Here is a 17,528-nt window from a genome sequence, read left to right as displayed (position 1 = left end):
AGTACTGCAGTTGGGAGTGGAGGATTAATTAAGATACAGAAAAATGTGCTAATTAATACAGTTGTGGACTGTTGATTATTTAGCTGGTGAATGTACTTACCTTCTCACCTTGCTCAAGCCAAAAAAAACAAGTTTCCTTCATCTGCTATATGGATAATTTTTGGCTGAACTGGGTCTGCAATCTAACAACCCTTCTACAAATAGTGGTACCTGAGGGAAGCAGCAAGAACAGGTACATGGAAAGGGATCAGGCATGACAATCTTGTTTGCAGCTGCATTTAAGGCACGGTTACGAAAACACTGCATAACTTGGAGGGAATAAAAGTTGATAGAAAGGTGTTACTGGAGACCATACAGACCTTTTTCTAATCAAATACAGAAGTTGAGAAGAACTGAATGTATTACACCAAAAGGTTTGAGTTTGGAAAACCTACCTGAAGGCAAATTTAGGCACAGCTTTCATTTAGCAGAACACTAGCTAATAAAAACGCCTACAACACCAGTACGTGCAAAATGCAGGACAAAGATGAGATTCTATTCTACTGCACAAGGAGGAAAGACGAGGTTAGTTGGAACAAAAGCAACAGCTGAGAATTAGCTTCAAGAACTACACAAGCTGCTTAGGTCAATTTCAGATGAAAGAGGTCCCTGATTTTTAGTTACTGGTAGTTGGCGAGAAACATCTGAGCAAGAAATGGAAGTACTTTAAAAGCACCTTGTTAATTATGGGAGAGAATGTTGTAGCTATAACTGAGTTACAGTTAGCAGCCTGTGTAAGATACCTAAGCAAGCTCCAAAATTAAAGATTCAGGGCTCTCACTGAGCCTCGAAGGAGCAGACATTCAACAATGTAGATAAGCACAGAATGGGACACAGGCAAGCAGCGTGCTAACCAGCATAAATGTACAGTCAAAACAGAAGTGTCGGGTAGATTAGAGCCAGGAATCAAAAACTGGAAAGCCTGCACACAACAGGAGGGAGTTCATCTTCAGCTGAACTACCACAAATGATTTTTCCTCTCAAGGAAATAAAAGGCTAAAAACATGGAAGAATTCTACAATTAGTGATCAAGAAATGAACATCCCAGTGATAGTCATGTAAGTGAGGTTTAGGAGACTAAGAACTATTCATTCCAGTTATTTATTCTGTTTATTGAATTGAAAGTAGGGAATACAAACATTTCTGTTAAGTGCTGTGCACCAACATGGAAAAAGTGTATTTTTTAAAAAATCCTAATAAAAACAAATCAGAAGTTAATGTAGTTCCAATTGAACAATTTGTAAAGATATGTTTAAAATACTACACATTTATAAAATAAAAAAGTTAAAACGGTGTTCTGTAAATAATTAGTAAAACAAGTGAAAATAAATACGAGACCCAAAGTTCTTATGTTTTTAATGTAATATAGCAAAGAAATTTTAACTACTTAATATAATCCAAGGAGAGTAACAAAAATCCAGAAAGTTTTAAGAACGCAATCCTTTGAAACATTTAATATCAGTCCATAGCAAATAGTCATTACATACCAAAAGCTCTAAGTGTTAAACTAGTTCCACCACAACTCCATATAAATCTTGACAACTTAGAAATCTTGAGATCAACAATAAAGTTCTTTTCTTGATCTCTACAGCTTGGTTTGTAAGTACATACATGCTTTGAGGATCCATTTTGTCCCATATTTTTTCAAGGAGCCAATAGCTTTTTCCATCTGTGCCTAAAAATGTTAAGATTTGTATCTACCACATATACCCTAACAATGAAAAATGTTTAAGAAAAAGATGGGGCACAATGAATTTCAAATTTATAAAAATATACTGATATTAACCAAAACCTTCAGGTCAAAGGACACTTCACATACACACGACTTAAAGTATGCAATAAAACATGACAAGTACCTAGAACATTTGGTTCTATGCCTGTTTATGTAACACATGCACACACACATTCATACCAGATGGGAGGAACACTCTCACAAACTTCTTATTGAATCCAGATCATCTGGATAAACAGAAAACTTGTCTACAGTTTATTTCAACAACTAGAGGCAGCTACTGCAGCAGTAGTTCAACACTGCACACTTCAATTAAGTCCACCCTGTTTAAAAAAGTGTCAGAGTTAATCTTTTTGTTTTCTAAATATCGTTAAAAGTAGCAGTTTTCAAAATTAAGTATGGCAGCTGAAAATGGTCTCAAGCCAATGTGGAAAAGACAGGGTGAAGTAAAAAGGCGGGTTAGCCGTTTATGGGATGAATGTTCCTCTTAATTGTCTCAAAAAATAAAAAAAGCCAACAACAATGAAAACCATTTAGCAAATACAGGTGTATTTTGTAGCTAACAATATGGACAAACTATTGAAAGTGCATTTTTCCTCCTCTCCCTTGAGTTACAGTAGTTTGTCAGTAAATCCAGCTTTTCATGTTCATTCTTCTTTCTCTACCTTCCCAAATGGGTCTACAACATCTCCCCTTCAAACTATAGCTAATTATATGAGTCCTTGTTTTGTACTAAGGAAGCCTTGCTAACTGATTTTGGATGGGAGCATTGCTTATCAGTGTAAGGAGATACAACTAGACCCAACCTCCAAGAGCATACTGAATTTTATTAAACATTACCTGTTCGAAGCCAACTTGAGAAGTAACTGGCAAGATCTGGATAGATTTCTAGCTTGCATCTTTGCTCTAATCATAAAAAAAAAAGTCAACTTTAAAGTTGGAGAACTTGAAAAAAAACAGGGAATTTAAACAAAGGTGTAATCGCCCCCTACTACCTCCCCCCCCGTACCCAAAGGATAAATTTAGCATGACTGCTTATTTTCCCTTTTGTGCTCCATTGTGCCTTGAAAATTACTTACCTGAACAGCTAAAGAGCATTCAGATAATAAAATGCTTTAGCATTTTTATTTATTAAAAGGAAAAAAAAAAAATCTGCCTTTAACAATAACCTGCGGCTACTGTATTTTAAGCTAACAGTTTACCAAAGTTACAAAAGAGTAGTACACACTTACAGTATTTTCCTCTCTAAAATCATAGGTCTGTTCACCAGAAATACAGTAATTTATTGCAGGTGTGCAGTTGTTCCAGCCTTAGACTCCAGCCTATGAACATTTTTAAGCACATGGAAATCAACACAATGCAAGTGAGCAAGCTTATTACCCCATCCCCCACCCCCCATCTCATTTTATAGTCTGTGCACAAAAAGTATTGGTACTTTTCAATTCACATAGTGTGAATACGTGACATGTTAGAAATAGTCTTGGTCCCTTCCTCTTTAATCGACGTTTAGAATGGCTCTCACTACCACTAGACCTATAGCGTGAGCTTGTTGTGGGACCAGGTACTGTGGTAAAATAAAGATTTCTCTCACTTTCTCTAATCTCCACACATCATCCATGATAAGCAGAGATCTATGCAATATGGTGTTATTTAGACACTGGAAAGAATGCCATCTATATGATAAAGGAGCTTTCCTTTATATTGCATAGTTTCACCACAAAACTAAATTAAAGCAGAACATGTTTCTCCTTAACTTGCTTCTAAATCCCTGATGTGTTTTTTTAGAGGTACATACCAAGTCCAGAAGAGAAAACCCAGAGTGGAGGTCAGGTTTTGGTAGTAGTAAGTTTAAATTTTTAATTACAATGCATTGCAGTAGAAAATAGGCATCAGCTCGTACATACCTCCACATAGCTTGTACCAGGTAAGGAGTCTTGGCCAGGTATGGCCAGCCATATTAAAAATGCCTGTTGAAGCGGATGTGAGACTTCAAATCTAAACTTGAGACTTGATCCAGTCTTCAACACCTGCCTAAATTTCCCACTAAGTCCCGTGAGTATGAGGTAAGCAAATAGTGCGAGACAGTTGTACGCAGTATCTTTGTCGAGACACACCAAAAACAGAATTATTCTCCTCCCCCCCGCTCTCCCTAAATAATGCTTTGTTTAAAAACGTGAGTTCCAGAGTAAGACAATACAGGGATAACTTCCAAAGCTTCACATACTAGCATCACTAAAGAATTATACCATGTTTTGAAGACATAAAATACGGCTTGCAATTTAGGTATTCAACATTTATTTAAAACCCAGAAGTTTATTCTACCAAAAATTAACCTTAGGAAAGTTGTCTGCTTCTCTGCAACACCGATGTCACAGACAAGACTGACTAATCGTATGCTGTCCAAACTAGCAACAGAAACAAGCAGCTGCTTCTAAAACTAGCTAATGGAAGGAGGAACTGATTTGTAGTCTTCAGTTTACATATATACTCCCAGTGTTCTGTAACTCCCATAATTGCTATCAGAGCAGTTCCCCTTAAAAAAAAAAAAATGAACTAGGTTAGATAAGAATGTTAAATTCCTACTTCATTTTGGAGGTACCAAGCCAGAAATGAGTATATCAGATTCAGGGCTGGTTTCAACAAGAAGATCAGGATCTTATATCATGTTTCAGATGACACACAGGGCAAGGAAAAAAAAAAACTCACCACCTGATTGCTGGAATCTAAAGAAATCCAACCCATTAAATTTTACTTTGTTTCTTTGGGAAAGAAAAAAGGACTGTTTATGTTAAACACCACATTCCCACTCGAAGCAGCTACAATGCTCTTCCCAGCAACTCTGGCAAACCTTCCCCCACCCTTCTTCCACACATGACTAATAAGGTCACTAGATTACCGTCTCATTAAAGGATGAAGTCCACACTTCCATTCCCATCATTCCTGGTGACACGCCCTTTCCTGCTCCCTCTTTACTTCACAGCACTACCAACACTACCTTTCCACCCATGGTAGGAAATGGACTCCAACGCCATCCCACAATGAATTTGTGTGTAGTGCAGAAGCATTGAGATGCCAGGCCATCTGTTTATTGAAGACAAAAACCACACGTGATGTCTTTCTCTTTTCTAAACATGGCATGTTAGTGGAACTGTTCCTAAATGCGTCAAGATGTTCACAGCACCAGCTTGCATCAAGGTCTAGGAAAGACATTTAAATTTGCAAACTTAAAACTATATTTTCAGAAAGAAAATCTATACATCTTTGTTTATCAAATAAAGTTTTCCTTCATAACACAAGTTTTACCTATGATTTGAATGTTAATTACTTTTACAAAATGTTGACTTCGTGAAGAACGTATTCAGAACATTCTTTTGTTGAGGTGTAGCCTACCTTTTATCCATATTGTTGCATATATTTATATAATTAAAAAAAAGACCTTGTCTTGTTTAAACTCTTAGTCTGGTGGTGTACTCTGAACACTTCTTTTTTTTTGCTAAATAATATGATTTATCTGTTAATATGAACAGTGAGTTTCTTTCTAAAACAAGCTTTACTGACTACATAAAGTTCCTTCCAGCCACTGCTTTTGATCAGGTCTCAAGACACTCTGGAAGAGCATCAGTGATACCACATTTTACAACACTTCTTGCATCGTTTTAGTTCCAAATGTATACAAATGAAGTCATTTTAATCCTATAAATAATTTATTTTTAAAAAATTGTGCTGTTAACCCCTTTGCAGGGCAACGAGCTATGTGAAAAGTACAAAACTTTTTGTCAAATGTGATATTCAGAGTGCTTTTGACATAGTTCATTGGTTTATCTCAATTTATATGCGCAACGGGCAAGGCTAGAATCCATGAACCAAGCTGCAAAGATCTCAAGCTAAGTAAGGCGGAGAGATTTGAGAAACAAGAGAAGGAAATACTTTCCTATCCAATGTATACTCTTCAGACTAAAGCACTCTTTCTATCAAGCCTTCTAAACTGTTAAATAAAGTGTTCCAAACAAGCATTTAAACTTCATTACACAGAAGAGCAACAAGAACAGTAGCCTGCCAGACAAAAAGGCAGGAGGGAAAAATATATAGAGTTCAATGGTTAGCCTGAATGTAGCACAGTTCTTCACAACCGATGGGGGGGGTAATTTCAACACGGTGTCCAACAACGTTCTAACGACGTGCTTCATCTTGACTGGTTACTATGAAGCAAGGTGGTAAATGTTTGGCCCCAATCGGGCTTCAGAAATGGTTCTTTTTCATGACGAGCATGTCTGTCCAGCTATCAATCATGTTTGTTTGCACCAAATCCCAAGCCATTTAAAATACGACTAATTAAGTTAAACTGAAGTCGTCTGCTCCAAATTCGCCATCAACTATCCATGCTACTGCATTCCTCTGAGCAAAAACAAAAAAAAAGAAAAAAAACACACCTTTAAGATTTTATCAGTAGTTAATATTCCTATTATAAGGTCTCTAATACAGTATATTTACGTCAGTTTTACTGAGCATGCATTACTTAATGGAACTTATACTAAAACTAAATCCTACATTAAAAATTAGCAATTTTAAGTATCATTATTCATATTAAATATTAATTTAGCATGTTATCTATTGGTACACAGAAATCATCTTTTGCAGAAGACATCAATAAATTACATACATTTGCATTCAAGTTCCAGGGGCTTGTGCTAATTACAAAGCCATCATCCATTTAAGATTCCTAAGCTGCTGGACATTATGCTGTGCCCCTATGCTTCTTGCAGATGCACTGCTGTGAGAAATTCAGTTTTTATCATTTTTATTTTTATCAAGTTTACTAGCTCATTTTCTGAAGAAAATGAGAAAGAGTAAGCAGGCAGGTAATCGGGAGAAAACTAAAGCAAAAACACAAATACAAGTAAAGCGAGCTGGAGGATAGGCTCTGAGTCCCTACGTGTATGTTCAAGATGTTACAAGCAGGACTGGCAAGGCTGGTCCACCTAGTCCAATACTAGAAGCAGATGTGTCAGAAAGCACAGGAAAGGAAGTAATCCTTCTTAATATCCTTCCAACTTTCAGCCATTTTCACCTGGTGGACATTCTAAAGCAGAGGTGTTTACTCGTCTACTCACACTTAATGGATTTCTCCTTGATTGTTTTGTTCAGGTTCCCCTTGAACTCATGTCCATGCTTAGTATTCACTGTAAGTTTTTTGCATGAGATTGGATGTGTAATGACAGAAGCCTATAAGCTGCAGAACAATCCCCTAGTCGTCATCTTGTTAATAGTTCTAGGGGGGTAGGCAAGAAGGGTTGGGAAAAAGCGTGCATTTTGACTGCGAAAAAAGTTGCACTTATTTAAGAAGCATCACTCTCCTGGACACAGATAACATCAGATGGTTAGGAAAAAATCAATGGCGTACAGATTTTAGGCTGGGAAAATTTCAGTCTTTCCACATTTTAGAGATTACTTTTATAAGCACTGTAACACCACTATTTGGTTTCCAGTGTGGTCAGAATGCAATACTCAGATTTTAGTAACATTGCATGCACTTAAAGCATTTCTAAGGCAGCATTTTTAAGAAGTCTACTTAAGTTAGTTAATAAAACGCTATGGTCTCAGTTGACACCACAGTTTTCTATATGGCCTTTTTGTAAAGGCAATGATTCTAACCCAAGACTTGCAGGCATTTTTCCATTCTATTTATGGCAAAGAAAATCCACTGAGCCAGCTGCCTTTGGCATACATTTTTAGTGATTAGAAAGCATACACACATGCGCACACACGCTCTTACCTTCAATATCCTGGTTGTCTACGAATGGCGCTGGTCCCCATATTCTAACAGTACCATCATCAGAGGCACTGGCCATCATGGATGGAATCTGCGGGTTCCAGCTCACACAATTAACAGTACGTGTGTGCCCTGTCAGCTCCGCAATTGGCAGCTCACTACGCTTGTGCCAAATATATACTTTGTGATCTAAACAAAATATGCATTTTAAAAAACATGAGAAACATTGCTCCACACAAACCACTTTGTCATATCAAATAGCACTTCCACGCCTAAAAAAAACATCAATGATGTCAGTTCTAAAACCTGTGTCTGTTGAATGTATAACACCACTAAAAACTTTTCTTCTATAATGATCAACAGAATATGGGCAAGGGTCTACCACAAAGGGCCATGCTTCCTTTTAAGACTTGCAAGAAAAACATTCAACTGCAATGCAAATAACCTAAAAAGACTAACTGAGCTACTCTTAAATAAAGGACATGGGGTAGTAACTTTATTCCAAAGGAACATTTGCAGATTTTTTTAAAACAATCATATTTACAGATTAGTATACGCATTATAAAGTCACAAGTATTATGGCAAGATATCGACAACCACGAAGTGCTGATGAGTAATACATAAGTATCCCACAGGACATCCTGATCTCTGAATTGGTGAGTGGTGTCCCTCAGGTGTCAGTATTAGGATCAGTGCTGTTTGGTGTATTTAGAAGTGACATAGACAATGGGAACTAGTGCACCCTCAGCGAGTTTGCAGATGACACCAAGCTGAGTGGTGCAGTTGATAGGAAGGAATGCCATCTAAAGGGACCTGGACAAGTTTGAGAAGTGGGCCTATGGGAACCTAATGAGGTTCAACAAGTCTAAGTGCAAGGCACTGCACCTGGGTAAAGGCAATGCCAGACCTAAGTATAGGCTGGGAGAAGAACTCATTGAGAGCAGCCCTGTAGAGAAGGAAAAGCTCGACATGAGCCAGCAGCGTGAGCTTGCAGCCCAGTAGGCCAACTGCATCCTGGGCTGTGTCCATCAACAGAGGAGTGGGCAGCAGGGTGAGGGAGGTGATTGTCCCCCTCTGCTCTACCCTTGTGAGGCCCCACTTGGAGTGCTGCATCCAAGTCTGCCCCCCGCGCCCTCCCCCCAGGATGGATGTGGACCTGTTGGAGCAGGACCAGTGGAGGGCCATGAAGACGCTCAGAGGGCTGGAGCAGCTCTCCTATGAAGAAAGGCTGAGAGAGCTGGGGGTGTTCAGCCTGAAGAGGAGGTGGCTCTGGGGAGACCTCACTGCAGCCTTTCAATACTTAAAGGAGGCTTATAAAAAAGATGGAGAGTAACTTTTTACTCAGACAGATAATGATAGGACAAGGGGGAATAGTTTTAAACTAAAAGAGGGGAGATTTAGATAAGAGGATTTAGGAGGATATTCTTCACTGAGAGGGTGGTGAGGCACTGGAACAGGTTGTGGATGTCCCATCCCTGGAGATGTTCAAGGCCAGATTGGACGATGCCCTGGTCAACCTGATCTAGTGGGTGGCATCCCTACCTATGGCAGGGGGGTTAAAACTATAATGTCTTCAAGGTCCTTTCCGAGCCATGCCATTCTAAGATTCTATGAAGTTCACAGCTCTACAGTTAATGAAATGCATCTTGGTACTGAAGACCTGGAAATACTCCATTGCATATACAAACTGAGCAAGTGAGGGATGACAACAAAACTCAATGTCTGAAATTGCAAGCTATTACTGTCTGACAATTAATTCTTTTGTTGTATTCAAGATATTGATTTGTACTTGAAGTAGATGCAATAAACAATCCCACAGATCTTATTTTGTGATAGGAAGCTTTTAATCATTTTTTAGCAAAATGCTAGAATTAGAATAGCGGAGTCAAACACTCCATTGAGTTTTGTTTGTTTTTAAGCATTTTAGAACCAACCACATTTAAGAATAAATGACTAAGTGTAGATTTTTTTTTTCCAACTGTAGATTAGCAGCCTTTAACAAACCTGTGGACTGATCTCTAGGAATGTCTTTGGAATATTCCAAACACATCTTTATAAACCAAAGAAGTATGTGCCACTAGCATTACACAAAACCTTAGTATTTAGTACTAACATATTGAACTAAGGTATTTTAATCTATTTGGATTGTTTTAATGCAGAAGTCATTCTGAAGACTTAGCAAACAAGTCATCTTCTCTATTCCTCCTCCCGACCCCTTACAAAACAAACTTGCTCTCTGACCTACCTGCTAGAATAGCATAATGGAATCATGTGATAACTTAATTGTCTTCTGCTGCATCACCTCATTTGAGTTCAACACCTTTATATACACATGTATGCAAACATTTTGGTTGAGTTTACATTCCACTTACGATTTCAAGAGACTAAATATCCATGCTATTCATCAAATAACACAATTCACTCTCTGCTTTAACACTGGACACGCAAGCCTCTGCTGCCTGGGAGAATCAAAGCCTAAACACAAACCAGTATTTTGGTGCTTGTCAGAATGCCTGTATTTTGTTTTGAAAAAAAAACAAAAAAAAAAAAAAAAAGAACAGTTAACTAGATTAAGGAAGCGGTCAACTTCCTTCTCAGAAAGAGACCTCCATTTTCTTCCTATTGATGAAAGTGTTAGGAAAAAACACTAGGTAGCTGACAAGGTATCTTCCTAAGTTTAAGAGGTCATGACAATGTAATCTATTATGTTCTTGTTTGTTTAATTGCTTTATTTTGTTTGTTTAAACATAGAGAGAGGTTTTCTGAGTAGTCACATTCTCAGCAATTACAAATTGTCACAGAGGCAACAGCCTCAGGTAGTCCAAATCTAAGTAAGGTACCCTCAGCTTCTACCAGTGCTGGGTGGTTTTTAGACACCAAACATCTAAACAAATAAATAGAAAAAAAAAAAAGATATGTGCACTGTAGCATTCGCACCTACACGTTCACAACATCTTTATGACTCTAAACAAATCCTGAACTTTCTGGTTCTAAGGCCCCAAACCAAGAATTTTGTTCAACCATGAAGAGGTTCACACCAAATTGGAAGTGCTGTCCTTCAGTCCTTATCTTCCAGTGGGTCTGGTAAAGAGTAAAATTTGATTTAATTTTGGACATATTTGCTATTTAAAGAAACGGAAAGGAAAAAAAAAGGATAGTAGTAACATCCTGGGCAAAACTATTTCCTAACAGCGGTGAGTTACTAAGTATTAACAGTGATTACATACATATTTCAAGTGTAATTCTTTACCCTGCATAGGCTTGAATATTAAGTGACCTCTGCGGGAGGTGATGGCACTATAGTGACAGAACCAAATCAGTTCCAGACATGACCTATTAACTAATTTCTTTTCTTGCCACAGACAGTTGAATAAAAAACACACCACAAAGCCTTCGATCATCACAAAAACCTACTAGACAGTGTCAACAACTGCTTAATTTGAGATAGCTACTTTGTAATGAAGCTGAATCTACTGAAATTGAAATAATCTCCTGTCACCTATATCTTCAACAGGGCAAATGAAGATGTTATTCCCCAGAAGTATTTCTGATTCAAACCATAAACCTAAGTGTCATGCCACAAAAAGAAAAAAAAAGCTCAAGAACACCCCACCCACTTTTAATTAAAACAGTTGAGATGCTTTAGATGAGTACACAAGATTTGTTTGTGCTTTCTACTAGCACCATTGTCTCAGAAGATTCTTTCTGCTTACACACAGTAATTTCCTGAAGTATGCTACAATCTCAGTGATCCTCAGACTTACTTAATGAACCAGTTGCTCGCTTTTAGAGATGACAGTTGCTAACATTATAAAACTAAGGTATAAGAAGGAAGGATAAAGTGTTCTAGTTTTCTGCACAAAAAGGGATAACGTTACCTTCGCTGCCACTTGCAATGAAGTCTTCATTATGACCTCCAAAACATGAGTGAATTGTGTAAAATCCTTGTGTAACACCTTGATATTTCCTCACTAAAACTCTGTCTTGTAAGTCCCATAAGTGAACTCCCTGGGAATAAGAAGTACAGATGATTTTTTTTAAAAAAAACAAAACATTATCCATTGCATTCTTTTGAAACATTAAAAGAGAAACATGAAACACACTGAAAACATACTACTTCAGCTGACTTCAGTATTTTTACTAGATCAAGAAAGTAAACATATACCAAATTACTAGCTTTAACTTCCAGTCTATGGTCCCTTCCATTTTGAAAACTCCCGTTTCTCACAGAAGGTTCCCAAAGTAGAAATAAAATTAAAAACAACACCCCCCCCGGTGGTGGGCCCCCCCCCCCCCCAATAAACATAACCTACCACAATTCTTGCTGCATCTGGTTTCCCAATGTTATTTGCCAGATACAAAGATTTAATAGTATGTTCTTCATAGTATCAAAACTTTTACCATAAAAGTCAAAAATTCAGTCTCAAGAATAAGATGACCTTCTTGTCAGAGAATGTCACACTACATTTATGAACATTAAGGCCTCATATTACATACACACAACTGGATAGTAGCAATTATTCCAATTTCCATCAAAATATTTAAAAACAGATAGCAGTTGCAAGCAGATTTATTTGCATTTCCATTTATTATTACCAACTCACCTGAGTTGCTACATTTAACAAAGCTAAGCGGCCATTTTTTGAAATAGTAAACGACATTATAGGGTGATCTTCTTGTACTCTGAAATTGTAAAACACATCAATGATAAGTTAAGAGTACACTTAACCAAAGAATAACGTACACCAAGATAAAAGGTATGGCCTGTCTCTGCAATATTATTATCAGGGAGAGACAGTGTTGAATCTGAAATTGCATTTGAAATTACAGGATCTACTAAAATATGTCAGGAATTGTGAGGTAAAGATATCTCTTAATGACAGAAGTGCCAAAACATTGGGAAGAAACTTATGCCAGTGCATAGGAAGTTATCTCGAATACATGATCTAATGCTGCAACTGGAAATCGGTTAATTCTTGTCCCATATTATTCTCCTTTTAATACCGAGAGCATTTTTAAGAACTTATTTCTCATCCTGCCCCACAAGCACTTTCTCAATCATCTTCTCACACTAAACTACGAATTCAAAAGCAAAGAAAGAGCTACTTACATGTTCCTGTCTGTAAGATCCTCGAAGTTATAACCCCGAATTCGCTGGTGTGTGTCTGATGCTAGAACAGTTTTCCCATCACTCAAGCACCAAAGGCATTGTACTCTCACCCCTTCCCAGGAGTCAAGGAGATTACCATCTAAATCCTGATCAGAAAAAAAATAAATTGAACTGTTAGGGTCAGGTTTCTGAGGAGTTCTCTGACAGGTATCTTTTTTACGTCGTGCTCACGCGGCTGCTACAGAAAGCAATCCTAACCTTTAACAGAGTGGGCTTAATGAATTAAAACTTGATTTTTGTTAACTCTTGTAGGTATCTGTCCTGGAGAGCTGTGAATCCCTTTCTCCACACTATCAGACAGACAAAAAAAATGATGACAATGTCAGGGAGCAGATACGCAAACTCATTTGTGCAATGTGTGAGGTTTGCATACTGCTGCATCATTCTGAACACCAATTCAGAATACAAATAATCAAGAGTATGGGTGAAGCTTCAAATCACTATCCAAAATCAACTCTACTCATGTATTGAGGATTTCCGATTTCTAAGCACTAAGCAGACAGCATGCAAAAAACTAAGAATGACATAGTCAAAATTCTGTGGAATAAACATTTGTGGGCAAAGGCATAAACATGAAACATTTTCATTAGTGTATTTTCTAGAACAGTTATGCCAAAAAAAATCCAGCACATCCACAAATCCTCCTTTAGGCAGAGGAATCTCTTTGCAAAAAAATCTTGAACCGTTCTATTACACAGAAACAGAAGTGCTGCTCGAACTCTAGCATCCATGTATCACTTTCATGAATTATAAAGGATCAGAACGTTTTTGTTTAAAAATAAACTTTTATCTCTGAAGATCGAGTTAGTTTTTAATGTACACACACAAGAGAAAAAATGGTACCTCAGACTGTGACAAAATGTTTCTTTCTAGCTTTATTTTCAATGGGACAGATACAGAGAACTTACACACTGATAGAACTGTCCACGCTGACCTCCTGTTACAAAACGCTTCCCATCAGGATTCCAGGCCACGCTCGTTAAACTGTCTTCATGAGATTGGCTCATCTTTGTCCTCAACTCCCCAGTCTAGGAAATAAACAGAGGCAGCAAGGCCTTACACCAGCCAGAAGAACCCTCTTCCCAAAAGAGGCTGATAACTTCATCTGACACATACAGGGTTTGGAGGTACATGCATTTAAACACTTTTGTTAAAAAGCAACACAAAATCTATGAATAACCCAATAAAAGGGTAGAGCTACCACAGTATTTTCAGTGACCTCAGATTTGATTTAGGGATTTTTTTTGTCCCTCAGATTAGGACAGATGAAGTAGTGGGTATGTCAGACAACTCTAAGATTATAATTTAAATAGGGGAATTCAAAGAAGTTGGAAGAAAACCTAAGTGCAAGAAGAGATAAGTAGAAAAAAATATGGAAAGTGAGAAGGCAGGAGTAGACCAAAAGAAAACAGAGGTGACAAAAATACAATTTAGTAAAAAGAGTGTTTACAACATTTTCCTCCCTGAGCTGAAGCTCTCCATGCCAAAATTTAACTTTCACTCCAGCTCATAATGCTGCTGCTTCACAAGACACAGAGCCAACAAATGGCTTACCACTGCCAAAACAGTAAGGGCTTCTCTCTATTCCCTTGTGCCAGCTCTAGTTCTCCCCACTAAGCCAATTTATTTCACTACGCCAATTTAATTAATTAGAACAGAAAAAAAAAAAAGTATTCCAAGGCTGAAAAAAGGCAACTTTTTGTTTCTAGGTAACTAAATTAGTTCAGAGTCCAAGACAGCATAAGACTATATAGTCTGCAATTGAGGCAGGGGATGCTCAATATATACCAGTCCAGCTGCCCATAAAAATCAACAGTGGGAAAAGGTTTCCAAAGTCATAGAGGAAGTCAGAAGAACTAGCCAAATACCCTAGTATTTGACTGAAAGACAAACTTCTGAAATCTTATGTCTAAGCCTCTGTAAACCCTTCACTAGTACCACTGGGAGGGATACACAAAAACACTATCTTTTACTTTGCTACTTGTTAAAATCTTCAGCAAGCAATTTCTCCACTTAGATGATAATTCTGCTACCTCTTTCTCTTGTTTTGCTGTTCTTCTCTTCAGCAGTTCTCTATAATCCTTGGGATTTATGCAATCCCTTCTTAGAAATGATTTAACTGGAAGAGATGCACTAGAATTGCTGCAGAATCCCATGCAATCAGACTTGAACTCTTATTTTCAATATTTGTACAAACCAAGTACAGATTTTGTAGACTGACAGTTTTTCTTGAATTAGGGACAGAGGAATGTCAGTCTCTGTTCTTTACACTTACACCTTTGCACAGCAAGTTTAGTGGATTTTGTGGAAGTGACTTCCTTCATGCTTTTTATATACACATATATATTTTTTATTTTTTAAAAAAAAGCAGTAGGCTGACCACAAAGTTTTATTTTTTAACTCTTAGTCACCACTTACTTGTACATTCCATAGCCAAAGCTCAGAACAATCATCTGGGCCACAGGCAACAAGATAGTTGTCATCTGGACTCCAAGCAATATAAGAGACACCATATGCGTGACCTTCTAACGTCTTAAGTAGTTTTAGCTGGTGAGTATCCTGAAAAACAGAGAGATTCTGTTGAGACAATAGAAATGAGCTCCTACTAACTTCACGTATACAGCATGTCCAAGTACAGCACGGACACTTGGCTTTTTGCATTTAGTCAGTCACGTGAACAAGTCAGTACTGAAAAAGCAGCTGCTGGTTTACAAAGTAGGATCATAGAGTGAAAGCAGCTAAAATCTGATGTGCAAAACAAGAATATTTGGAAGATTAGAGCAAAATACCTACATGATTCTGAATGCGGAACCTGCAAAATGTCATTGTGTATAGAGTTGTACATTGAATTGTACTTGATACCACAGAAACCTTATATGCTAAAACAAATCTATACATCTACTGGACTATAAAAGTACTATTACCCCTTTTGTATAGAATTAAGTTAGTTCTTAAATATAAAGCATAACCATGCTGAAAAATTGTTATGATTAAACAGAATTAACCAAAACCTTCGTGCTTGCTGAGAAGGGAAAACTTTCAAGTGCTAATGCTTCTATAAACTGTATCTTGAGAGTACCTTGTGTGTGCTGCTCAAGAAAAAGGTTTTACAGAAAAATATTTTTAAAAGCATACTTGAGAGGTGTTGTTTTTTTTTAAATGCTGCCTACAGCAAGCTGTGCTTTCATTCTGCCAGATTTAGTGAATGAAGCATACTTTTCTCACACTGAGTATCTTACATGACCTTTACACTACAACTGTTCTACTGATGACTTGTCAAAGGAACTTGACTTTCAAACACCTTCTTATGAAGGTAATACAGCTATATACTGTGAAACAACCATGGGTTAGCTTCCAAAATACAGAAACATGCTGCATAGAACAGATCTTGTTAAACTGCTTACAATATTTTTTGTGAAGTTGCTTGGAAAAGGTGGTTGTTGGTTGGGTGTTTTTTTTTTTTTTTGATTGGAGGGGGGGGGTGTTGCTTATACCTCATACTTCTCCAAAAAGGAGTCTGACTCATTTGAAGATGTAGCTTGATTTCTCAAATTCTCTTCTTTCTTTTGTTTTAGCATTAATCAGCAGAGCACCTCTTGACTTGGGATTCTATAGGAAGAACATTATCAACAGAGAAACAGTCTGACACAAAGGTCTAGGACCAGCTGCGAGGGATTCAGTGATTCTCAGTCAGCCTGCAGCCTTGATAGTTCTGCTAGCTAGAAAACTAAATCCCTCAATAGAAAGTAGGGTAAGAATAATCTTTGAAGAACAGAGAAAATAAGCAAATGCATGGACCTCAAGACCCCTTTTTCATTCTCTTTATTATTCCTGGTCTGCATTAGATGCTGCTGTGTCTCTTGCTGCACTGATCTGTGAAGAAAGTGAGTCACGTCTGACTTCATCCCACATCCTGGAGCTGCTGCAACTGCTGCATTTCTTTAAATTAATCCCAATGCAAGGGTAGACTGCCACTTCTACTGCACCTCATTGGACAGGCAAGAGGAGCAGAATGCATACGATATTTCTCTTCTAATAATAGGACTTGGGGCTGTCCCTCTCTCATGCTGCTCTCATACTTTTCTCCAGATACAGCAGAACTGCTATACCCTGTTTTACTCTCACTAAAACAGCAGTCAATGGTATTTCAGACAAACGTCCCCAAATTTAGTCAGTTTGCTTCCCTCCCACCACCAGAAGAAATCTCAGTACTTCTAACCCTTACATACAGCTTGCCAGATTTTTGTTATGCAGAAGAAAAAACTATTCAGCCTATCAATTTAAGTCCATAGTAGTTGAGCAAGTCCTTGGCTGAAAAGCAAAACACCTGTCGATAGCTTTTAGAAAGAGCAGTAAAGAAGAAAAGTTTCTGTAGGAAACAAGTTAAAGGAGAGCTCTATCAAAGAAGATGCATGATAGATATGCCTGCTGTGCCCATCCGTTGTGCTCTAGAGATTCCACTTCGTAAGTCAAATAATGCATTCTACACACAAACCTAGCTCACTCAAGGTATTATTTAATGCTGCTGAATCTGCATAAGAACAGTGAAATGAACAAATGAAAACAGAAGCACAGGATAAGAGTTTAGAAGGGATGTAGATAGGTCTTAAAAAGAAATAAGTTAGTGACATGAAACGAAGGGAAGACAAGGAAGCAAGGTTATTATGCTTAGGAAGGGGTGATGGGAAAAAAAAAGAGGGAAACAAAGGATTCTTTTCACAGTAGAGTAATTACTGTGTGAAAGAATACTTTATTTAAAATAGTAATCTCCTATCTCTGGCATAGAGTTGGATGGATGATTCCATATACCCTTTATA

At 37.6% G+C, this 17,528-nt stretch overlaps 1 protein-coding gene across 3 annotated transcripts in view; it reads right to left on the bottom strand.

Annotated features, from left to right (window-relative positions):
- Positions 1-3,545: 3,545 nt before the first annotated feature.
- Positions 3,546-17,528, bottom strand: part of WDR26 (WD repeat domain 26) — a 31,139-nt gene continuing 17,156 nt past the window's right edge. For 2 of the 3 annotated variants that reach the window (XM_035321336.1, XM_035321337.1), the window contains 7 exons: positions 15,130-15,270; positions 13,620-13,739; positions 12,652-12,797; positions 12,146-12,224; positions 11,420-11,549; positions 7,545-7,730; positions 3,546-6,166 (listed from right to left, as the gene is read on the bottom strand). In XM_035321336.1, the coding sequence (XP_035177227.1) occupies positions 6,141-6,166; positions 7,545-7,730; positions 11,420-11,549; positions 12,146-12,224; positions 12,652-12,797; positions 13,620-13,739; positions 15,130-15,270 (828 nt within the window). In that variant the 3' untranslated portion in view covers positions 3,546-6,140. Of the gene's footprint in view, positions 6,167-7,544; positions 7,731-9,393; positions 11,208-11,313; positions 11,550-12,145; positions 12,225-12,651; positions 12,798-13,619; positions 13,740-15,129; positions 15,271-17,528 lie in introns of those variants that run through there. The other variant, XR_004749320.1, reaches the window with a different exon arrangement.

The sequence above is a fragment of the Oxyura jamaicensis genome, chromosome 3 (genome assembly GCF_011077185.1).
Source record: "Oxyura jamaicensis isolate SHBP4307 breed ruddy duck chromosome 3, BPBGC_Ojam_1.0, whole genome shotgun sequence".
Classification (NCBI taxonomy): Eukaryota; Metazoa; Chordata; class Aves; order Anseriformes; family Anatidae; genus Oxyura; species Oxyura jamaicensis.
The sequence above is the reverse complement of the archived record's forward strand: the minus strand, read 5'-3'. Positions and strand labels throughout refer to the sequence as shown.